This window comes from Mirounga angustirostris, unplaced genomic scaffold (assembly GCF_029215605.1).
Source record: "Mirounga angustirostris isolate CCGP_5_RB_7025 unplaced genomic scaffold, mMirAng1.0.hap1 SCAF_3, whole genome shotgun sequence".
Classification (NCBI taxonomy): domain Eukaryota; kingdom Metazoa; phylum Chordata; class Mammalia; order Carnivora; family Phocidae; genus Mirounga; species Mirounga angustirostris.
Window position 1 is genome coordinate 133,367,015 of NW_026991711.1, and position 23,738 is coordinate 133,390,752.

Here is a 23,738-nt window from a genome sequence, read left to right on the forward strand (position 1 = left end):
GAATTCAAGAAGAAACCAGTGCAGAGCTACAACATTCCAAATCAGTGACACATTTACAAGAACTTGAAATATGGGCACTTGAGATAGCAAGAGAAACCATGCCCTAAGCCTGTTAAAATCAAGTCACCCAGGCTACATCTCCACTATGTTGAAATGTGACATCTGACCCATCTGAGTATGAATATTAACCACAGGTTTGAGGAAAGAGATTAAGTGTATGGGGGTGGGGGAAGCTGAATCAAATGTTTGCAGAATCCCCGAAGATCCCCCATGGATGGTGAGGCTTCCCTGGAGTGAAGCTTGAGAGTGTTTGGTAGGAAAGACTGTCACAAAGCTCACACGTTATGATGGATTGGAAAAAATAAAAACTAGTATCTCTTGAGCAATTAATTCTGTGCCAGATGCCAGGCTAAATGCATAATATGGATTATGCCTTAAGTCATCACAGTGACCTTTATCCTTATCTTCAAGATGAGGAAGCTAAAGTTTTGACATGCTAAATATCTTTCTTGAGCCAGTCAGGGGCTGACCAACTGAGAGGAGTGAGCTCTTGGCCTTTGTCAGTCTGTACTACCTGGGAAACGTTTGAGTAATATAGCCAGTGGATTGTCGAGAATATTTTGCTAGAAAATATTATGGAGATTGGTTTCCTGCTGCTCAGTGATGTGAGTGTATTCAGCTTTCCACCTGAATTCTATTCTCATTTACAGCAAATTATTAGTTTGCCTGATCCCGTGACCCGCTAATCTGATGTCTCTGCTCTAAAAGTATGATACAAGAATTTATTAATCCTTGGGAGTATTTTCTAACTGGGATGACCCAAAATTCCTACTCCTACACTTTTTCTTGGCCTGCATGCCTGGGGAATGGAGATACCGCTGGGAATGGGTCAAGTGACCTCTTCCTGAAACTGATTAGACTGCCCGGAGAGCACAGCTGTGAATGCAGAAATCTCCTTTATGTGTTTGTTACTGATCTGGGTACATCTGTTGGGCCTTTTTGAAGAAAACATCTGAGCTTGGGAGACCATGGGAAGCAATAGGCATATGAGAGAGTGGATGGGGATTTGGAATCAGGCTCCTTTGTATTTGAATCCAGTTTTGTCACTCACTAGCTGTGCAGTCCCAGACAAGTCTCTTTACCTCTCTGAGCCTCCGTTTCTTATGTTTAAAATGGCATTAATGCTTTATAAGATTGTTGTAAAGATTAGAGATAATAAACATGAAGTTCCTAATAGTGCCTGGCAAAATAGTAAATGCTCAATAAATGTAGTTGTTATTGCTACTAATACAATAATATTTATGTTATTAAAATATCATCAGTCCCTGGATTGATGGAATGTTATTTGATACTGAGGAATAACCAAACAAAATAAATCAAAACAGTGATAAATAATGTTGACTAAACATACACAGGAAAAAGGAATCAAGTTTCACATTTCTGGCTGTTTCTCAGGGCAGATGTCCTGGAGAAAAGTGAGAAGACATTCTTACCAGACCAATGATGGCTGCTCCAATCCCAATGAGAGGGCTCACAGAGATAATGACCAGGGTCAGTTTCCAACCCTGGTAAAATCCCAGCAGGAACCCACAGATGCTCGTGGTCATGCGCTGAATGAAAATGGCCATTTGGTCGGCAATGGCATCATTGACTTTGTTAATATCCCTAGAAACGAGAGACTTGGATCACTAAAACTGAATTTGGTCAATTCAAATGCCTTGTTGAGAAAACCCAGCCTTTCCCTTCTACTGCCATCTCTGTACCCCATTGCCTATGAGAAACATAACAGCCTTTCACATTTGAAGAAACTTGCTATAGCTTGTGAGGTCATCAAGCCTCTCCCTCCCTCACAGCCAAGTAAAGTTTTCCTCAACCCAGGTTTCCCAACTGGTGTCCATTCGATGTTGACAAAGACTTTCAGAAACCATCTTATCTGTCCCTTTCTTTCTATAGCTCATATTCTTGGTCTGTCCTGAAGAGCCCTTCTTTCCTTCTTTATACCTGCTAAATCCTTTCAGCCTCAAGGTGCAACCCACATGCTACCTAATTCATAAAAACCCTCGAGGAAAAACTAATATAGTCCTCCCTGTGTTTGCATAGCAATGTAATGAATCTGTGTTTGTGTGTGTACGTGTATATAATTACTGCATTCTGCTTATAGGTAGTATAGAATAGTGGTTAAGATCACAGACTCTGGGGCCAGACTCCGAATTTGAGCACAAGCTCTTCCTGGGCAAATTACTTAAACTTTCTGTACCTTAGTTTTCTCATCTGTAAAATGGGGATAAAGACAGAACCTACCTCAATGGGTTGTAATGAGGATTAGTTAATATATGTTAAGTATATAGAACAGTGCTTAGAGTATAGTAAGCTATCAATGTGTCAGCTTTATTTATTTACTTGCAGTTTTTATCCCTCCAACAAGGCTGTAAGTTCCCTGAGATCAGGAGTTGTGTGGTTTATTTTTATGGCTTGCATACGGTAAGTCCTCTAGAATATAGGTTGAATATAATTACATTAAATTCATATTCCTAGCAACATTCTCATAATCTCTTGTTTAGATGGAGCAAATAGGGCTTAGGACTTAATAGCAAAAAAGGACCTAAGATATTACCCAGAGATTTGACAATTGTATTCCAGCAAGGTTAAGTATCTATTCAAGATCACAGTAAGTAAGGGGCAGAATGAGTGCTAGAATCTAAGTATCCCAACATTCAGTCTTTGGTCTTCACTATACTACACACTCTCTCATGGGACCTCATGGGACCCCAAAGTTCAATTCAATAGGGTTCAATTGCTTCTAATTACTCAGGGCTCATTCAGAATACTTGGAGGAGGAGGGGAGGGGGGGTTATCAATTACCCCAACTAGTCTTTAGGTATAAACCAGATTTAAATCCAATTGTTTAGTTTCAATGTTTCTCAAACTATTTTGGATTTTTTTTTTTTTTGGTCTTTGTTTTTATGTGCAGAAATGACCTCAACAGACAAGGCAAGATAATTCATTCTAAGTACATTGTTTTTCCCTATAGATACATGGACTGTGACATCCCTCAGTCTCTCTTTTAGAGGCCAAATAGCCCTACTTCTTTCAACTCTCTTCTGTAATCCTTCATTTCTAATATTTTAATCCAGGGCCTACAAACAAAATTGTAGTATCCTGGCTTTCAATTGTTAATAATCATATCGGATAAAGCATTACCTATAAAAAAAGCATGTTACCTGTAAAAGCCCAACTTAAGAGACAAAATGTATCCAAAATAACTGAAAATGTGTTTCTAATTGTTATTTAATTTAGAAACAAGGGTTCTATGATCAAAAGCGGACACATACATTAAAACCTCCTACCAGCCACTTACTCAGAAAATCTTGTATTCAGCTCTCCCACGGAATTGCAGTCAAACCATCCTATTTCCATTCGCATTACTTTCCTAAAGGAAACTTTTCTCATTTTCTGTATCTGACGAGCTGCAGCAATCACCCAAAAGCATATCTGAAAATGGAGCAAGGATGTTTGGCATTGTGATGTTAAAAATATTCATTCATTCCTTCTCTTTTCAGAAGAAAATACTTTCAATATAAGCCTTTAGAAAGAGAGGAAAGTGATTCACAGAATGCCAAGTCATGGGACGTGCCATGTGAGCTCAGGCACCTGCTGCTGAAAGTGGGGTGAGCGGAACAGCTGTGGCCAGGGAAGCTAGAAGGTTTGGGTGTGAATTTGGTTTTGCCACCTGTAGATCTAGCCTTACCAAGCTTCACTTTCTGCATGCGTAAAGGAAGGCTCACAGTGCCAAAAAGAAATTCTTGCTCTTATATCCCTATTTTTGCAAGGAGCTTCTGAGTGTATTCCCCCCGCCACTCCCCACTCCCCCCCCCCCCCCCCGCCGAGAGGCCTGCCAACAAGCATGTATGCATAGTTTTCAGACTGTTGGACAATGATTTTTCAGAGAAAGGAAGACAAAAATTATGACATAAACAGGGAATCTACTGTTAGCTGTCCCCAACCAAGCAAAGTCAGGCTGTCATTAAAACTCTCAGTACCAGAATGGGGAAAATGGATTCATTTCTCTTTACAGTGAACATGAACTTCCTGGAATTCTTGAATGAATGCGGGTTGAGGGGATTCATTATTTCTTCTACAGAAGAAGGTAAAAGATGAAATATTTTTCTTCTTTAATAAGGATTAAGTAACTCCAGGCCCTTCCATGGCTTAAATCTAGACTAGATCAACTTTACAGAATTGGGGTTGGAACACAGATTGGTGAGATTTTATCAATGAAAGAGAAAAAAAAAGTAAAGTTTGCTTTCCTCCAACCCCCCTCATGCATGGCTTTCTCCAGGGTGCCACACTCCCTTTACAGACACACCCACAACCACCTATTTTTGAGTTTAGAAGATGAAATAGAGGGGGTGGGGGAGGACAGGGCATTGAAATTCAGTTTAGTCTCCGTCCCTCTAGACAACTGCGTGTATTTTCCTCCCTGTCTGAGAAGAATCCTTCCCCATCCTCTCATCCCCCCTCCACCTCCAAATAAAACTGTAGTCCTTAGGGCTTCCGAACAACTTAAAAGTTAGAGAGTGCACTTTGCAGTTCATTGTAATGTCTCTGAGCCCAGATGTTGATGTATAAATAAAATGGAGGAGCCACTCACTTGAATATATCCTGTGATAAGTACTACCAAAGCGATCCCAGCATAGTAACCGGCAAATCTGATCATTTCACTTTCAATGTCCAGCAACCTTCAAAAGAGGAGGGGGAAATGTTAAGATTCAGAAGTAGGGTCAAGCTTAGCAAAGATTACATTTGCGGGTACAGAGGAAAATAAAATATGAAATATGCGTAAGCCTTCTTATCTATGTAGAATTACCATCCATCCAACCAAATCTCTACCTAGACCTGGTGTGGTACCAAGTCCAGCAAAGCTGCCTACTCCCTTCGTTTTCATTTTGTTTTTTTAAAAGATACTATCTAGGGTGCCTGGGTGGCTCAGTTGGTTAAGCGACTGCCTTCGGCTCAGGTCATGATCCTGGAGTCCAGGAATCGAGTCCCGCATCGGGCTCCCTGCTCAGCAGGGAGTCTGCTTCTCTCTCTGACCCTCCCCCCTCTCATGTGCTCTCTCTCTCTCATTCTCTCTCTCTCTCAAATAAATAAATAAATAAAATCTTTAAAAAAAAATAAAAATAAAAGATATTATCTATTTATTTGAGGGAAGGAGAGAGAGCATGGGGGGAGGAAGAGCAGAGAGAGGGAGGAGCAGACTCCCCGCTGAGCAGGGAACCCCATGCGGGGCTCGATTGCAGGACCCCCGGACAATGACCTGAGCCGAAGGCAGACGCTTAACCATCTGAGACCCCCGGGCGCCCCCGCCCCCTTCCTGTTTATAGGCAGAAATGACTCGCTGGCAGTTGGAGGCCAGAGGCAGTAAGACGGCAGCCCAGTGCTCTGTCTACTGAGGCCCTTCACTCCGGCTCGTTACGCAGTGATGGAGGAATCAGTGCTAGGGAGAGCTTTTAAAAAGCCAGACTGGGGCGCCTGGGTGGCTCAGTTGGTTAAGCAACTGCCTTCGGCTCAGGTCATGGTCCCAGGGTCCTGGGATCGAGCCCCGCATCGGGCTCCCTGCTCGGCGGGAAGCCTGCTTCTCCCTCTCCCACTCCCCCTTCTTGTGTTCCTGCTCTCGCTGTCTCTCTCTGTCAAATAAATAAAATCTTTAAAAAAATAAAAATAAAATAAAATAAAATAAAATAAAATAAAAAGCCAGACTGGTGTCTGCAAAGACACTGGCGTGGACTGTAAATCGGGAGGCTTTACTATTACCTCCTCCAGGAATCTAAGCCAGCTTTTCAACTCTTCCATCTCAAAGTGACACTCAAAAATGTGTGTGTCCTGGGTATTATGCACAAACAATGAATCATGGAACACTACATCTAAAACTAATGATGTAATGTATGGGGATTAACATAAGAATAAAAAAAAAGGTAAAAGAAAAAAATGTGTGTGTCGTCATCCCAAAGAAGGACAAAAACACTGTATCAGCTAGTCCTTCTGCTGACTGCCGCCCAGGGGGTTTCACTCTCTGGTACAATTTCTAAGGTGAGAATTTGTGGGGAATAGCGAGAAAGCTCTACAGCGTTTTTTGTTTTTGTTTTTTTCAGCGCAGCTACCGCGCTGCGGCACAGGGCTTGGGGGTTGGCAGGGCTAGGGAGGGGAGGCACAAAGTAGTCTGAAATTGCTTTCAGAAAATAAAGAATAGGGTACTTGGAACATTGACATCTTGGTTGATAACAATTCCGACCCTTGAGGATGCTCTAAATGATAGCGAGTCCATTTCTTTAGAAAACCGGGAAGCAGCACCTTCCACAGAGGGGCTCTCATCCTCCGAGCTCTCTGCTCCCCGTCAGACCTCTCTTCTGGGACCCAAGCTTGACTTGTTCTCTCCCTCTGCTGAACTTGGACTACGTGGCGAAGGAAAATTTCTTTAATTCTGAACAAGCTATTGTTATTATTATGCCAGATTTTATTGCCATCTCACACTATTACTCAATATCTTCATTGAATATATTTATACTGAATAGATTTGTTTGTTTTGCTAGATTGCAAGCCACTTGAGGGCAAGGGCTTGGTTTAGGCTGCTTGCTCACGCTGCCCGAAGCCTTGCACAATACCTTACACATAACAGACACAATACCTCAACAAATGTTTCTTTATTTTGCTTTGACTTTTAAAATACTTATAAGGAAGGGAAATAATTGCCTTGGTCAACCCTTCTTTGGAGGGATAGTCTCCAAAACAGCTAATATGTCTGTTCACCACATTTCTGGTCTTTTATGATGGTTTAAGGGAACCCCAAGAAGGAACAAGACCTAAAAAGCTTATATGTAAGTATCCACAATCAGAGGTTCTCACAAAAATAAGTATCTCTGGATAGGATGCATAATGAAGAAAAAGACTTCTAGTGTGTAAATGAGGCCACACTCTTAGTTTTCTGTGAATTTTTTCATTGTGAAATGAAATTTGGGTGTCCAAAAACAGAGAACTAGGAGTATTTGTCAAAAGAGTTTTACTTAGATTTCCTGTGGTGCGTTCCTTCTACACACGCTCTAAGCAGAGGGGACAAATGGCTGCCATGGAAGACACAGCTGCGAGGTACAAACAGACCTACTCAGACTGAAAATACTGAGCACTGACCCATCTCCAGAATTTATTGGGGCAAACTTCAGGAGAATTATATCATTGCTGGATGGTGTGGATAAGGACATGTGTAGTTTATGATTCTGTTCATTCCTGAGGCACCCCAGAGATGAATGGTGAACTCATTTTTATTTTATTCTTGGGGATAAGAAGTTATTGGGGTTTTAAAAATTACTTGAGAATATTTCTGGAACAACAGGACAAACCTATCAGAAAAACTGATAGGAAGGAAACAAGCAAGCTGGCTTGGCTCCTTTGACTGCACATCAAATTTTTTATCATCTGGTGGAAAGTTTTCTTGTGGTTATAAAATCCTGGCAAGGATTTTTTAAAGTGTGCAGGTGATTTGGCTCACCAAATGGGTGCCTTTCTTTTTAACAGCAAAATTGACATACATCTACTTGACTAAATTAAGATTCTCCTGGCTCATTTGTTGAAGAGAGGAGAGGGCAGAAAGATGACAATTAGGGGGGAGAGGTAAGATATATTTTACAAATTATTAAGATATGTGGATTCTTACTTGCTTTTAATGAAAAATAAATGCAGCATAAAATCAAAGTACTCAATTTATACCTCAAGGTTTCAGATTTACTAAAGCCATAGGACTTTCATTTTAAATACCTAGGAGGTCTTTATGACAAGGTGCATTGCTTAACATCGAGTTTTCCTTTCAATGGTTTTCATGCACTGTAGACCCTGTAGCATTAACATTTTAGAGTGAAATCAGTGTCAGCTCCAAAATGAGCATCACAGGTTGGCAGAAACGTGCCCACGTCCTACTCTCAGAATGTTGGAGCCTCTGTCTTAATGCATAGGACATCAGCCTGTGGACAAATGGCAGATCACTGGGTAAAGCTGCTTTACGGAACATCTATACACTGTGGTAGCTTACTGCCAGAATGGCTGGAATTTCCTTTCAGAGAATCTATGACAATTTTTTTTCACCCAGGAAGCTATTTTTTTGTTGGTTTGTTTTTCATGCAACTTTTTATTTTGAGGTAAGTGTGGATTCTCATGCAATTGTGAGAAGTAATACAAAAAGATATACGCCCTTTGGTAATACCTTGCAAAACGACAGGACAATATCACAACCAGGATGCTGACATTGATATAATCAAGATCAGAATGTTCTCATCACCCCAACGATTGTTCATGTCACCCTTTTACATCTACACATGCTTGCATCCAGCCTCCACTCCCCCCTTAATCCCTGGCTACCTCCTATCTGTTCGCTATTGCTACAGTTTTGTCATTTGAAGAATATTATATAAATGGAATCACACAGTATATAACCTTTTGGTGTTGGTTGGCTTTTTTTTTTTCACTCACCATAATTCTTTAAAGTTTCATAAATTATTTGTTCCTCTCTATTGTTAAGTAGTATTCCATGGTATAAATGTGTCACAGTTGGTTTAACCACTCACCCATTGAAGGATATCTGGGTTGTTTCCAGTTTTTGTTACAAATAAAGGATCTATAACCTTTATGTATAGGTTTTCATTTCTCTGGGATAAATCCCCAACAGTAGAATTTCTGGGTTGTATAAGACTTGCATGCTTAATTTTTTTTTTAAATTGTCAAACTATTTTCCAGAGTACCTGCACCATTTTGCATTCCCACCAGCAAGGTATAAGTGATCCATTCTCCCACATCCCCACCAGCTCTGGTGTTATTACTATTTTATTTTAGCCATTCTGATAGATTTGTGCTGATATCTCATTTTGATTTTAATTTGCATTCCCTAACCACCAATGTTGCCAAATATCTTTTCATGTGCGAATTTGCCGTCTTTATATCCTTAGTGAAATGTCTGTTCTTGTGTTTTTCCCATATTCAAATTGGAGTTTTTCTAACCATTGAATTTGGAGAGCTCTTTTTACTTTCTAGATCCTAGTCCTTTGTTAGATATATAATTCACAAATATGCTCTCCCAGTCTGTAGATTTTCTTTTCATCCTCTTCACAGAGTCTTTTGCAGAGCTAAAGTTTTTCATTTTGATGAAATCCAATTCAACAATTTTTCTTTTTATGGATTGTACTTTTAGTGTCAAGTCTAAAAGCTCTTTGTCTAGCCTTAGACATGAAAATGGTCACCCACATATTTTTCTAAAAGTTTATAGTTTATTTTTAACATTTAAGTCCAAAACCCATTTTGAGCTATTTTTTGTATGGGTTCATCCCTACGGATGTCCAACTAGTCATACACCATTTGATAAAAAGTTTGTATTTTCTCCATTGAATTTCCTTTCCACCTTTGCCAACAATTAATTGGACATGTTTGCATGGGTCTATGTTTGAGTTCTCTGTTCTGTTCCTCTGTCAATACCACACAACCTTGATTGCTGTAGCTATATAATATGTCTTGAAATCAGGTAGACTGTTTCCTCACACTTTATTCTTCTTTTTCAAAGTTGTTTTAGATATTCTAGTTCTTTTGCCTTTTGATATAAATTTTAGAGTTATCTTGTCTGTATCTATTAAAATATCTTGCTGAGATTTTGATAGGAATTTTATTATAGCTACATATTAGTTTGGGGGAATTGACATCTTTACTATACTGAATTTTCCAATTCATTAGCAAGGTATGTCTCTCCATCTATTTAGGTCTTTGATTTCTTTCATCAGCATGTTGCATTTTTCAGCCTGTAAGTCCTGTACATATTTTGTTAGATTTACACCTAAATAAATTTTTTGAGCAATTGTAAATGGCATTGTATTTTGTTTTGTTTTTATTTTATTTTAAGTTTTGGCATTATATTTTGAATTTTGGTGCCCACATATTCAATGCTAGTAGGTAGAAATACCACTAAATTTTGTATGTTTATCTGGTATTTTATGACTTTGCTAAACTCATTTATTTGTTCTAGGATATTTTTGTAGATCCTTTGGAATTTTCTATGTTGACAATAATATCATATCCAAAATAAATGGGTGTATTTCTTCCTTTTAGATTTGTATTTTTTTCATTAAAAATTTTTTGATTGTAATAAAGAACACATAACATAAAATTTACCAACTTAACCATTTTTAAGTGTACAGTTCAGTAATGTATTAAGTATTAAATCAATATTCTTTTCCTTCCTTACTGTATAAGCTAGAACTTTGAGTACTGTGTTGAATAATAGCAGTGAAAGCATCTATCCTTGCCTTGTTTCCAGTCTTAGGGAGAAAATATTCAATCTTCCACCTTTAAGTATAATGTTAGCCATAGGACTTTTTTGTAGATGTCCTTTTTCAAGTTGAAGAAGTTCCTTTCTGTTCCTAGTTTTCTGAGTTTTTATTATGGATGGATATTGAAATTTTAAATGCTTTTTCTACATCGATAGAGATCATCACGTGGTTTTCTGTATTAACCTGCTAACATGGTGGATTACATTGACTGTGTTTCTTATACTGAACCACGTACGCTTCTCTAGAATACACTCTACTTGGTTATGGCGTATTTCATTGATTTCCTGTTATTTGTTTGTTTATCTTTATTATATCTTCTCATACATTTTCTGTATACATTTCTGTATTTTGCTCTTCTTCTAGGTTCTTGAGTTGGAAACTTAGATGTTTAATTTGAGATGTTTCCTCTTTTGTAATGTATGCATTTAGTGCTATAAATTTTCCTCTAAGCCCTGTATGAGCTGTGTCCTACAGATTTTTACATTTTCTGTTTTCCTTTTCATCCAGTTCAATTTTTAAAATTTTTCCCTTGAGACTTCATCTTTGACCTATGGATTATTTAGAAGTCTGTTGTCTGATTCCCAAGAATTTGGAGGCTTTCCATTATCTCTCATTTTGATTTCTACTTTGATTCCATTGTGGTCAGAGAATGCACTCTATTATTTCAATTATTTTACATTTGTTGAGGTTTGTTTCATGGCTCAGGGTATGGTCTATCTGTAGGCACTTGAAAAAAATATGTATTATGTGGTTGTTGAGTGAAATGTTCTATAGATGTCAATTAGATCCTGTTGGTTGCTGGTGTTGAGTTCTTCTATATCCTTGATAATTTTATGTCTACCTGTTCTATAAATTGGTGAGAGATGGATATTTCAGGGGTCTACTATAATTTTGATTTGTCTCTTTTTTCTTTCCATTCTATCAGTTGTTGCTTCACATGTTTTGCAGGTCTGTTGTTTGGTGAGTACACATTTAAGATTGCTGTGTCTTCCTGGCAGATTGACCCTTTTATCACTGTATAATGTCCCTCTTTGTCTCTGGAATTTTCTTTGTTCCAAAGTCTATTTTATCTCATATCAGTATAGCCATTTCTGCTTTCTTTTGATTAATGTTTGCATGATAAATCTTTTTCCATTCTTTAGAAAGAGAAAGTGCGAGCAGGAGGAGGGGCAGAGGGAGAGAGAGAAGAAAGTATCTCAAGGAGACTCCCAGCTGAACACAGAGCCCAAGGCCGGGCTCCATCTCATAACCCTGAGATCATGACCTGAGCCAAAACCAAGAGTCAGACGCTTAACCGACTGAGCCACCCAGGCACCCCTCAACTTGCCTATATTTTTTAAAGTGATTTTCTCATAAATAGCATGTAGTTGGATTATCTTAAAACCCATTCTGCCAATCTCTGTTGTATTTAGTATATTTAAATCATTTAAATTTAATATAATTATTGATATGTTAGGGCTCAAGTGCAACATTTTATTTTTTGTGTTCTGTTTGTTCTTTCTGTTTTTTATTTTTCTGTTTTCTTCCCCCTGCTTTCTTATGGGCTACTCAAACTTTTTTAAAATTTTTAATTTATTTTATTTAATCTTATTATTTTATTTTAAGTAGGCTCCACGCCTAGCATGGAGCCCAGTGCTGGGCTAGAACTCACAACCCTGAGATCAAGACCTGAGCTGAGATCAAGAATCAGATGCTTAACTGACTGAGCCAGGCAGGCGTCCCTCAAACATTTTTTAGAATTCAATTTTATCTGTAGGGTTTTTGACTGTATCTCTTTGTATAGCTTTTTTAGTGGTTGCTCTAGGAATTCCATTATAGGTATATCACTTATTATAGTCAGCTAGTGTCATTTTACCAGTTTGCACAGGGTATAAAAACACTAACTCCCAGGGCGCCTGGGTGGCTCAGTCGTTAAGCATCTGCCTTCAGCTCAGGTCATGATCCCAGCATCCTGGGATCGAGCCCCGTATCAGGCTCCCTGCTCAGCGGGAAGCCTGCTTCTCCCTCTCCCACTCCCCCTGCTTGTGTTCCCTCTCTTGCTGTCTCTCTCTGTCAAATAAATAAATAATATCTTTAAAAAACAAACAAACAAAACTAACTCCCTTTATATACCCTTACTCTGCCCTGTTAATGTTTTAATTGTCTTTAATATTTCCAAATCACACTCACCTCAGACAGTGTTACAATAGGACCATATCAGACAGTGTTTGCATTTTTGCTTCCACCATCAAACATAATTTAGAAAACTCAGGAGGAGGAGGAAAGTCTATTATATTTACCCATGGTTTTGCTTACCATGTTCTTCCTACTTAATATCCAAGATTTATTTTATTGTTTCCTTTCTGTTCAAAGAACTTCCTTTAGGTAAGTCAGCTGGCAATAAATTCTCTTCATCTCCCTCATCTGAAAATGTCTTGATTTTCTCTTCCACAGGGGTGGTGATGAATGTCCTGACTCTCTGATCCTACCCAAGCAGGTAGGGAAAGAGGTTTCTCATTACATTGGGGGTGGTTGAGGCCTCCACATATTCTTCACTGACACCACAGGAGTTGGGTAGGGGAGAGACACAGCAGGGGCTCACTGATACCTGGCAAAGATGAAAGTCTAGGCCCCCAACTCAACCTTTGCTGGCATGGGTAAGAGTGAGGTTATGTGTGTTTTGTTTTGTTCTGTGGTGTTGGCTTGAGTAGAATAGTTATTGCCTGAAATTCTTCTGTCAAGCTGCCTCTTTGTGGTCTATTATCTAGAGAGAGCAGAATTTTATTGAGTTTTGTGGTCTGTGCTCATTGGTATTTCTAGGTTACAGCTTTCCCAACACCCAATCTAGTACATATGAGGCCTAAAGAAAATCCAAGGAACTCACAACCATGTCATTATTTGGGTCCTGAGATCTCTAACCTTCTTTTATCCACTCTTTTAGAGTCAGGTAGGTTAGTTTTATAGGTAATGGATTAAATAATCCAATCAAAAAGCAGAGATTGTCAGACTGGATAAATTTAAAAAAAAAAAACAAGCAAGCTCCAACTATAGGCTGTCTACAGGAGACACATTTTTGAGTCAAAAATTTGAACAAGTTGCAAGTAGTATAGAAAAAGATGTGTCATGGTAAAGAGCAACCATAACAAACCAAGAGTGGCTATACAAATATAAGACAAAATAAACTTAAAAAAATTGCTACTAGAAATAAAAATCATTTGGTAATGATAAAAGGGTCAATCTATCGAAAGATTATAGCAATTTTAAGCATATATGCATCTAAAAACAGAGCCCCCAAACACATGAAGCAAAGTGTGACAGATTCAAGGGTAGAAATAGATAGTTCAATGATAATAGTCAGAGATCACAACTCCATACTTTCAGTATTGGATAGAACAACTAGGAATAGAAGACTTGAATAACACCATAAACCAATTAGACCTAACAGACATCTTTTGAACATTCCATCCAATAATAACAAAATACATATTCCCCAGAAGTGCACATGGAGCATTCCCCAGGATAGACACATGCTAGGCTGTCCTAATTCATGCTACAGTATGATGAACCTTGAAAACCTTAAGTTAAAGAAGCCAATCACAAAGGACCACATATTGTGGGATTCCATTTGTATGGAATGTCCAGAATAGGCAAATCTACAGAGCCAGAAAGTAGATTAGTGGTTGTCTAGGGCTGAAGGAGGAATGGGGGAATTGGAGAGTGATAGCTAAGGGGTATGGGTTTCTTTTTGTAGTAATAAAAATGTTCTAAAATTGATTATAGTGGTGGGTGCACAACTCTGTGAAATACTAAAAACCATTGAGTTGTACACCTTAAGTTGGTAAATTTCATGGTATGTGAATTGTGTCTCAATAAAGCTGTTTTAAAAATGTATGGTTTTACAGTGTCTAACTTCAACATAGTGCTTGAATGCATACACTAACTGAACATTGTTAACAAAACTGACTGAAATCCAAGAGAAAATGCAGGCTGGTTTCTACTTTGATGCATTCACATGTGGGGGAAATGAGGAATCAAACTTCTCAATGGCTGCAGTAGTCAGCCTCTAAGGAGCCCCTAATTGTTCTTGTCTCCTGGTATTCACACTGTTGTATGGTCCCTTCCCAGATTATACCAGGGTTGGTTGTGTGACCAATAGAAAATGGCAGCAATTATGGTATGTCACTTCCACAATTAAGTCACAAAACTTTGTGGTTTCCGTTTGAATTTTTACACTTCAGTTGGATAAAAGAAAATAAAAAGAAGCTGCACTGTGGTATTTGGACTCTTTGGACTTCCCCTTCAGTCATTTCTCATTCTTTTGCCTTATTATTTGACTATTCGGAGCAAATAAATACTGATAAACTAATCGGGTGGCCTGATGTTCTATAATACTTTTCAGCATTATGCACTGAGAGCCATTTGGAAGGCTTTGCCTAAAAATTCCATCCAGTGGATTACAATTGATATGTAGAAACCAACCAGTGAAATGAAGGAGAAAAACCTGCTCCTACCATTACACATGCATGCTTATGTTGATAAAATCATGGATTAGCCTTGTCCAAGACTAATATACCTAATATAATAGGTGGAGAAATTGTACTTTTAATGATATACTTTTTCCAAGAAAAAAAGTACAAAAGAGTTGAGTAATTCTGGAGGCTTGTTAACTACTTACAGGTAGCAAAGTGTGCACTCCCTTCTCTTCTGTCCCACCCAAGTCCATTTTCACAGTGATCTTAACTACATAAAAGCTAAACAAATATTTACCCAGAAGTAAAACAGTAGTCATGTCAGAGACCATAATAATTCACAAAGTATTTAACTCATCAAAGGAGATCCTGGTAAAGAAAAGGCTTGAGAAAGGTGTGGTCTACACAATTCCAGATACTCATATGAAATTTTTAAAAAAAGGACAAATATCCATTTACATGTTCTGTATCATATGAATTCAGCAAAAGCCAATGAGCTTCTGAAAGCCCTACTTGCTTTGCACTATTTGCTCACCTTCAAGTATATGACTTAGTAAGAACAAATAAAGTGTGAGTAATGGGTAGCCACAGTAAATTCTTTTCTACTGGATGTTAGTGATACAGATGTTAATGGTAAATTCATTCTTTAAATCATCTAATAAATATTTATGAGCACTTGTTATCATAGATATGTCTCAAATTTTGGCCCCTCTAACATTTATTACCAAATTTTAAGGCATAACAGGCTATACTTTCAGGAATTTTCCCTAGAAAATTTTACCTTCATAAACGTTATTAATGATTTGGATCAATTTACATCATACATAAGTCTGAATGCATTTTTTTCAAAGGGGGAAGTAATTTAACCTTACATTTTGTAGTCGAACTACTCTGTAAAAAACAATTCATTTTTGTCCTGCAACATAAAAGAAAGACTTAAAAGACTGTTATTGACAACAGTAATTCTTTTATACAAACTGTTCCGAATCTTACTTCCAAATTTAGAAAAGAACATATATATATACACATACATATAAAAGAACATATATATATACACATATATATATATACACACACATATTAGGAAATTTATTTCTAATATTAAGCTTATTGTTTTTTAAAGGGTAATGCTGCACTTTGCATATTGTCTTGTATTTTTCTGTCAAGTACTAACCAGCTGTAACTACATATATATTTGAATGGTCTTTGATTTAATGATGATTTTACTGACTACACCTAAACGCCATGTTGAAGATAAGGACCATGACTTGAGGCTTACACAAGTTCCTGGTATGTAGTTGGTGTTCAAAAAATTTTGGTTGAATGAGTGAATGAATGGAACACCCTAACAGTAGATAATATTATGGCACAGATCGGTGGTTTAGAAGGATTTGTTCATAATCTAAATGAAATACATAGAAAAATTTTTAAATGAAGGTGAAAAATATAAATTTGCCTAGGGAGCTATTCCAAGTGTCTTTCTAGTCAGGATGTGCCCTGCCCTTGGCTCTTGAACCTGAGTGTGCAGGTTCATACATGCAAATGAGCTTGTTCTGGCCCTGAGGCAGTGTGAGCCAGGCTGCAAAGTTCATGCTGTGACAGTGAGTCAGCACCATGAACAATACGGACTCACTGCTTACAAGGCAGCCTGTTGGGCTTATCACAAAATGAGTAGTAGCACAGTGGGTTCTAGCTAATACAGCGTGGCCCCCTTCTGTTTATAGTGCCACGCCACTCTTCCATAGAAACTCAACTACTGAGACCAAGCAGCCCCTACTCCAAGTGCTGTAGCACACTAATGAATTTCCTATTATAGAAAGAAGGCTGAAGATCAAGTGGACCATTAGCCACAGCCACAGAAGCTAAGAGGCAGAAAGGAGTTAAGGAACTAAAAGCAGTCTTACATATAAGACATGAGACATGACAAGGACTCAAGTAAAATTCATGGCTTACCTTCCTAGTATACTGGTAGTGTTCATCCTCAAGCCTATAGTCTATCAAGTGCTTAAATTTGGGTGACACATTTAATGGATAATTTCCAATTCTGTTTTTTTGTTAGGATTTAAAAACCTGGTAAGATAGGAAGAACCTCAGGGCAGAGTAATTTGCAGAAATGTGGGTTAAATTTATGTTTCTGTTCACTCTGTGTTAGATATCACTGCAGTTCAGCTAATAAAATCCCATTTACACATTTTGAATTACAATTTAATATATGAGCAAAAAAAGTAAAAAATAAAAAATAGCAGCTTACCCACACCGAGTTCCATTTGTCACATTCTGGTTAAGGGAGCTGTTGATCCATACTATAGTGTTGTTTACACATGCTTTTCCAGGGATCTTGAGTTCTTGTAATTCAGTGTCATATTCAATAAAAACATCTGTCATTGTGCCAAAAATGAGGAGCACGCCTGGATGGGATAGTCCATGGAGAAATGCACATAAACTTCCCACAAACATCAGCCAAATGTCAGTCGTTGAAGAGAATCGAAACTTGAAAAACAAAGGATTCAGAGATCATCTATGGTGAAAAGCAGGAGAAGTAGGACTATTTAATTTTAGTTACTAGATTCTGATAAATAGCATTCAGCACCAAATTTATGGGAATCATCTTAGTTGAACAGTAGAGTTTTCACTAATTTTATCAAAATAAATGGTATATCGGGGGACCTGGGTGAGCCAGTTGGTTAAGCGTCTGTCTTTGGCTCAGGTCATGATCCCAGGGTCCTGGGATCAAGCCCCACATCAGTCTCTCTGCTTAGTGGGGAGTCTGCTTCTCCCTCTGTCTCTCCCTCTGTGATCTCTCTCGCTTTTGCTCTCTCTCAAATAAATAAATAAAATCTTTTTAAAAAAATAAGTTGTATATCAATTATCTAAAACACTAGACTCTTACATTGCTAGTTTATGTTATTTCTTTCCTAGTCTCTGAATTCATTCTCTTTACCTAAAGAACTGACTTCAGGTCTTAGCCATTGATTCACAACTTCAGTGGGAAGTGGTCACTGGCATTGATGCAATAGCTGTGTAGAAATACTGTGTGAAGCATTCAGCAATAGCATAAATTGTATCCCAGAACTGATAGTGACAAACAAGAGTGACTATTAGTGCCTAGAAATGCCTCTACCTTGTGAAAATTTGGGGAAAATACCCACTATAGAATTTCCAAAGATATGTCATAAGGATAAATATACATCATGTGATTACTGTGCTGATTTTCTTTACTAAAATAATTATGGGCTTAGTGATTATTTTCCAGGACACTTTTCTAATCTATCAGATAATATTTATGTGTTTAATATTATTTATTTATTTATTTATTTATTTATTTATTTAGAGGGGGGAGAGAGAGAGTGGGGAGGGACGGAGGGAGAGGGAGAGAGAGAATCTTAAGCAGGCTCTACACCCAGTGTGGAACCCAACACAGGACTCAATCTCACAACCTTGAGATCATGACCTGAGCTGAAATCAAGAGTTGGATGCTTAACTGACTGAGACACCCAGGCGCCCCAGGATTTATATTTAATTACCAATATATTCTAACCATTTAGCATGTTATTACATAGGCAAAGTTTATGACTGAACAAGTGAACCCATACTTAAAAACCTGCCAGTGACTAAAGATTTAACACTCCCTCCATGATCTGAACAATTTACAGTTGCAAAATTTATGTCAAAAATCAGCACAGTTTTATTACCAATTGAAAGAAGCCAACTTGACTGCTGTCACCTTTCCTCTCATCTTGTAACCTGAAGAGAAAAACATATGGATTTATAGACCATTCTTTCCAAAACAAACAGAAATTCTCCCTAGGTAAGGATTTTATGAGTCATCCTTTTTTTTTTTTTTTAAAGATTTTATTTATTTATTTATTTGACAGAGAGAGAGATAGCGAGAGCAGGAACACAAGCAGGGGGAGTGGGAGAGGGAGAAGCAGGCTTCCTGCCGAGCAGGGAGCCCGATGTGGGACTCGATCCCAGGACCCTGGGATCATGACCTGAGCCGAAGGCAGACGCTCAACGACTGAGCCACCCAGGCGCCCTTATGAGTCATCCTTTAGTGAGAAATAAAAGTCCCCACTGACAGAAATTCTTGCCAAACCTAGCATCCTAAAAACAAGCGTATTTTTAAGATTTACCTCTTCCAGAGATTTCAGTATAGCTATATCTCATGTTCAGCAGAGATTCAGTGAAGTTTTTCTGAGAGGTACTGAAAGAAAATAAAAATGCTCTGTACTCCCAGTTATACTAACATAAAACTATTGGACCTCAGCCTTGACCCTTAACCTGTTTCTATTTACATTTCATTGTAATGTAAATTGAGGTGGTTGGATTAGCTGATTTAAAGCTTCCTTCTAGCACTTAAAAATTTTACAACTGGGCGCCTGGGTGGCTCAGTTGGTTGGGCGACTGCCTTCCGCTCAGGTCATTATCCTGGAGTCCCGGGATCGAGTCCCGCATCGGGCTCCCTGCTCGGCAGGGAGTCTGCTTCTCCCTCTGACCCTCCTCCCTCTCATGCTCTCTGTCTCTCATTCTCTCTCTCTCAAATAAATAAATTAAATTAAAAAAAAAATTTTACAACTACATTAAATAGTATTGATATGATGGGAAAGTTTTAAAAACTCCCATACTTCCCATAAAATTGTATTTCCTTAGTATTTCTTACTCATTTCATTTCTCATAAAGTTGTATTTAACCCATCTTTGACTGTCTCAACTCCAGGGATCTCTACTTCACCTGAGTCATCCATTCATGGATACACCCTGGACCTTTCTTTCACCAGAAACTACTCTACTCCATTGGCATTCTGGGATGGCCTATGCATCCTGTTTTGTTACTTCCTTCCTCCTTCTACACCTATTTGTCATCTTAGTTGAGGTCTGCAGTCCCTTAAACCCTCATTAATTTACAAATGTTAAAACCCCATCAAGATTGTGCTTTCTTCCCCATGCATCCCAGACCCCACACCAGCCATTTGGACTACATTCTTACCATCATCCTTAATCCTTTTCCCGACTACATCTTTGGAAACTCCATCTCTGCCTCCATGCAGCTGTTTGCCCCGTCCTCCCAAAGCCAGGCTGTGGGGCCTGCCGGAGACAAGCTTTCCATCATGTGAACTGATGCCAACACATGCCATGCCTGACAGTCAGCTGCCCTAAGCTTCCCCTCCAGCTCAGAGTAGAATCCCAAGTCCTTGCTGAGATGCCCAAGGCCCTCCACGGTCTGGCCAATTGGCTCTCTGAACTTGGCTCCTCCTACTGCACTCCAATTCTCAGCACCCGAGCCACTTGGCCTCTTTGCTGACCTTTGTTCAGGTCAAATTTATCCTCACTTCTGACCATTTGCACTTGCTGTTTCCTCTCGCCAGAAAGCTCTTTCTTCAGATACCTGCATGACCAACCCCCTCATCTCCTTCAGACTTTCCCTCATAACTCACCTTCTCAATGGGACCTTCCCTGGCCAAAGCCTTTAAAATTTCAACTTTCTCCCCACATCATTCCGTATCTCCATTCCATGTTTGCTTTTTTTTTTTTCTTAGAAAGAAAGTGATAGATTATTACTAGCTACCATGCTATATATTGTATTTATTTATGGTGCATATTATGTCACCCTCACTAAAATGTAAACTCCTCAAGGACAGATGTTTTGACCCATTTTGTTCTTTTCTGTATCCTAAGCCCTTGTAATAGTGCCTGCACCTGGTAGGCACTTAATTAATATTTGTGAAATGAATGGATGAATGAATGAATGAATGAATGAATATTATCTCCAGTCTTAGCTCAATCTACAGCACTGTACTTCATCTGTCTACAGATTGTTCCATTTGCCTCCACAGCTTTCTCAAACTTTCACCATGATCTTCTCATTCTACATTACCACATGTATCAGAAGATGGATTCATCTCCTCTAAAAACTGAAGAATTCACTCAAACTTCCTATTCATTCTCTCATTGCCATTCATCTACACCCACACCTGTTTTCATCTTTTTTCTACCCAGTGAGAAAAGCGTGGTTCTTCTAGGCCCAGGCTGACCCTAGCACTCTACTTACTTAGATTTTCTTATATAATTACTTAGAATTTCCTTTATAACTTCAACCTCTGCCTTCCTACCACCTCTTTCTAGGAACTTGCCTGGTGCCTGCCTTCTGTCTTCTCAGGTTAGACTCTGTCTAGTCCTACATTTATACCAATGTATGATTAATATTTTTATGTGAGAATTTAAACTCTCAAACTAAAGAGAAGTATCTACTAATTAAATTTTAGGGTTCTTGTATTTGTCTATGGGAAGAATTTGAGGTTTATGGATCTCCCCTGTGCTCATGAAATCATAATTGTTCAACTTTTCCTCTGCCCATTTAGGTTAGAAATTCTGTGGTGTTGCTGGATACATGGAGGAGATTTGGACCCAATACAGAAGGAATATTTCAAAAGGTTTTTGAAATCAATTACAGCAATGTTTTAAAGAGAAAAGGAATGGATTACCTATGCCATTTTATAAGAAGTACAAGATGCATGAAAATATTATCTCTGTTTTGTGCCTTTAAAAGGAATATTAGGGAGCTATTCTAGAAAAGATGATGTATTGTTGAAATAGTCACTTACCTTGAATTCTTATCATTGTTATCTGTCAGGATAAAAACAATGCACAAAGCAGTTAATAATGACACAACAACATAGTCATTAACAATTTTGCTCCAGGAAAACATTCCCATAAATTAGCTTTATTCATGGAACACAGCAAAATGACTATTTGCCTTTCTCTCCTTTTTTTTCATTCTCTCTCTCTCTGTCTCTCATTACACAAGAAAACACTCTGTCAGGTTCAGGACTGCTAGCTTGACTACATTTTTCAATATTTCTACAGGATATGACATATTTGTATTTTCTGAATGTCAACAGGAGACCAACATTTTTAAATTAGCTGAATAAAATCTAATTTTTTGAACTACTGAGTAAAATAAGTATTTATTGTTTTGTTTCTTAGAAACATGAGAATTTATCTGTTTAAAATTGAGACTACAAATTAACTAGACAGTAAGATGATGTTAACACTCCCATGCCAGGAGAAACCACAGGATTGAGCTGGATATGATTTTCCCCAGCATAGATGAGAGCAAATGGAGGGTAGGCAGTGAAAGTGGGGTACAGGGTCATGGGTGTAGGGAAGAAACAGGGAAAGGAATTTCATGGTATTAATGTCAACCACCGCCATGGGACAACACATCCTGATTCCCTGGCATTTTAATTAATTTAATTTAAGTAAGAGTAAAGAGACATTATAGCACAGATAGAGATTAAATATCTTGTGTTTAGGAATCAGAACTGGATTAGGATGATGGCTCCATTAATTATTGGTTATGTAATCTTTGCCAAGTTTTAAAAAATTTACTCAAGTCTCATTTTTTCTTCTGTAAGTTGTAAAATCATAGGATTTGTTTAAAAAACTAATAATTGCGGGGCACCTGGGTGGCTCAATCGGTTAAGCGTCCAACTCTTGGTTTCAGCTCAGGTCACGGTCTCAGGATCCGAGATGGAGCCCCCTCAGTTGGGCTTCCCCTCAGCATTTAGTGGGGAGTCTGCTTCCCCTATGTTTTTCCTCTGCCCTTTCCCCTGCTTGGGCACTCTCTCTCCCTCCCTCAAATAAGTAAATAACTCTTTAAAAACTAATAATAATAGTAATTGCTTGGAATCACTTGTGCTCACTAGATGTTAGGTACTAATGTATGGGTCCTCTTTCCCATTATCTCATTCTGACCAACATAGTCTTGGTAGTTTCTCACTAAATAATTACTACTATAATCAATTACAACAATAGATGGATAAAGGCAATAATAATAACCAGTGCTGGATATTTATAGATGAGATACTTTCATTCACCCACACTTCGTGTGGTTTCTTTTTCCTAGGTTCTTAATTTATTGTACAGGTTGAGTATTACATGATGAGTTGACATTAGCTTCTCCAGGCATGGGAACTTAACAGGTGAGGTACAGTTTAAAATCCGTTTATGCTGCTTTCACAGCTGGTGCTTTTTTAGACCTTAATTTGAAGTATAAGACCATCAAAGCAATGCCTCCATACGTAGCCAGTACATAATTCATTCTACCTGTGAGAGTATAAGAGTTGAAACATGTTTTGATATCAGTGAAATGGAATTGGGCATTAATTTCTGGACCTGCCATGATTTCAGTCTTGCAAAAGGTACCAGTTCCACTGGTGTGTCCTTCAGTGTACGCAGCCACCCCGCATTCACCCACACTTCATGTGTTTTTACCTGTCATTTTCAAACATTCTATTACATTGATTCTGGAGCGAACCACCCATTTGTGGGTAAGAAATGCATCCAGTAATTGTTCCCCATATTATTGTTGGTTTTCTTCTGCCCCTTGAAAGTTCACTAGCTTGTCTAACCTCTGTTTATGTTAGAGACAGTAAGAGAAAAAGTCCACTTACGGAAGCTTTCTGACTCGAAACCATAATTGTCCTCTCCAAATTTCTTCACACTGCAAAGAATTACTGAGTCAGACATGGTGACTGCAATCTGCAGTCAATAACCCTATAAAATAAAATAACCATTGTAATTATTTATTTTCTCTTCTTTAAACAAAGTAGCCAAATGAAAGAACAGTTTGGTGCAAGAAATAACTTTCACTAACAATTTCAATCTTCACTAAAAAGCAGATCTTTTTTTTATTCTTATGTTAATCCCCATACATTACATCATTAGTTTTAGATGAAGTGTTCCATGATTCATTGTTTGTGCATAACACCCAGTGCTCCATGCAGAATGTGCCCTCCTCAATACCCACCACCAGGCTAACCCATCCTCCCACCCCCCTCCCCTCTAGAACCCTCAGTTTGTTTTTCAGAGTCCATCGTCTCTTACGGTTCGTCTACCCCTCCGATTTCCCCCGCTTCATTCTTCCCCTCCCG

General features: G+C 38.4%; 2 protein-coding genes across 2 annotated transcripts in view; both read right to left on the bottom strand.

Moving 5' to 3' along the window:
• ABCB11 (ATP binding cassette subfamily B member 11) overlaps window positions 1–23,334 on the bottom strand; it is a 78,986-nt gene extending 55,652 nt beyond the window's left edge. The window contains exons 1-7 of the mRNA XM_045868488.2: window positions 23,259–23,334; window positions 21,408–21,429; window positions 18,499–18,550; window positions 17,058–17,296; window positions 4,652–4,739; window positions 3,359–3,492; window positions 1,494–1,665 (exon numbers count right to left, since the gene is read on the bottom strand). Of these exons, the coding sequence (XP_045724444.1) occupies window positions 1,494–1,665; window positions 3,359–3,492; window positions 4,652–4,739; window positions 17,058–17,296; window positions 18,499–18,550; window positions 21,408–21,429; window positions 23,259–23,334 (783 nt within the window). The remainder of the gene's footprint in view (window positions 1–1,493; window positions 1,666–3,358; window positions 3,493–4,651; window positions 4,740–17,057; window positions 17,297–18,498; window positions 18,551–21,407; window positions 21,430–23,258) is intronic.
• Window positions 22,811–22,987, bottom strand: LOC123838396 (ATP synthase membrane subunit K, mitochondrial-like). Its single transcript, XM_045867400.1, has one exon. The coding sequence runs from the start codon at window positions 22,985–22,987 to the stop codon at window positions 22,811–22,813; it is 177 nt and encodes a 58-aa protein (XP_045723356.1).
• Window positions 23,335–23,738: the final 404 nt, after the last annotated feature.

Excerpts from the sequence above, each read along its gene's own strand:
- LOC123838396 (XM_045867400.1), bottom strand. The coding sequence starts at position 22,987 with ATGGCAGGTCCAGAAATTAATGCCCAATTCCATTTCACTGATATCAAA.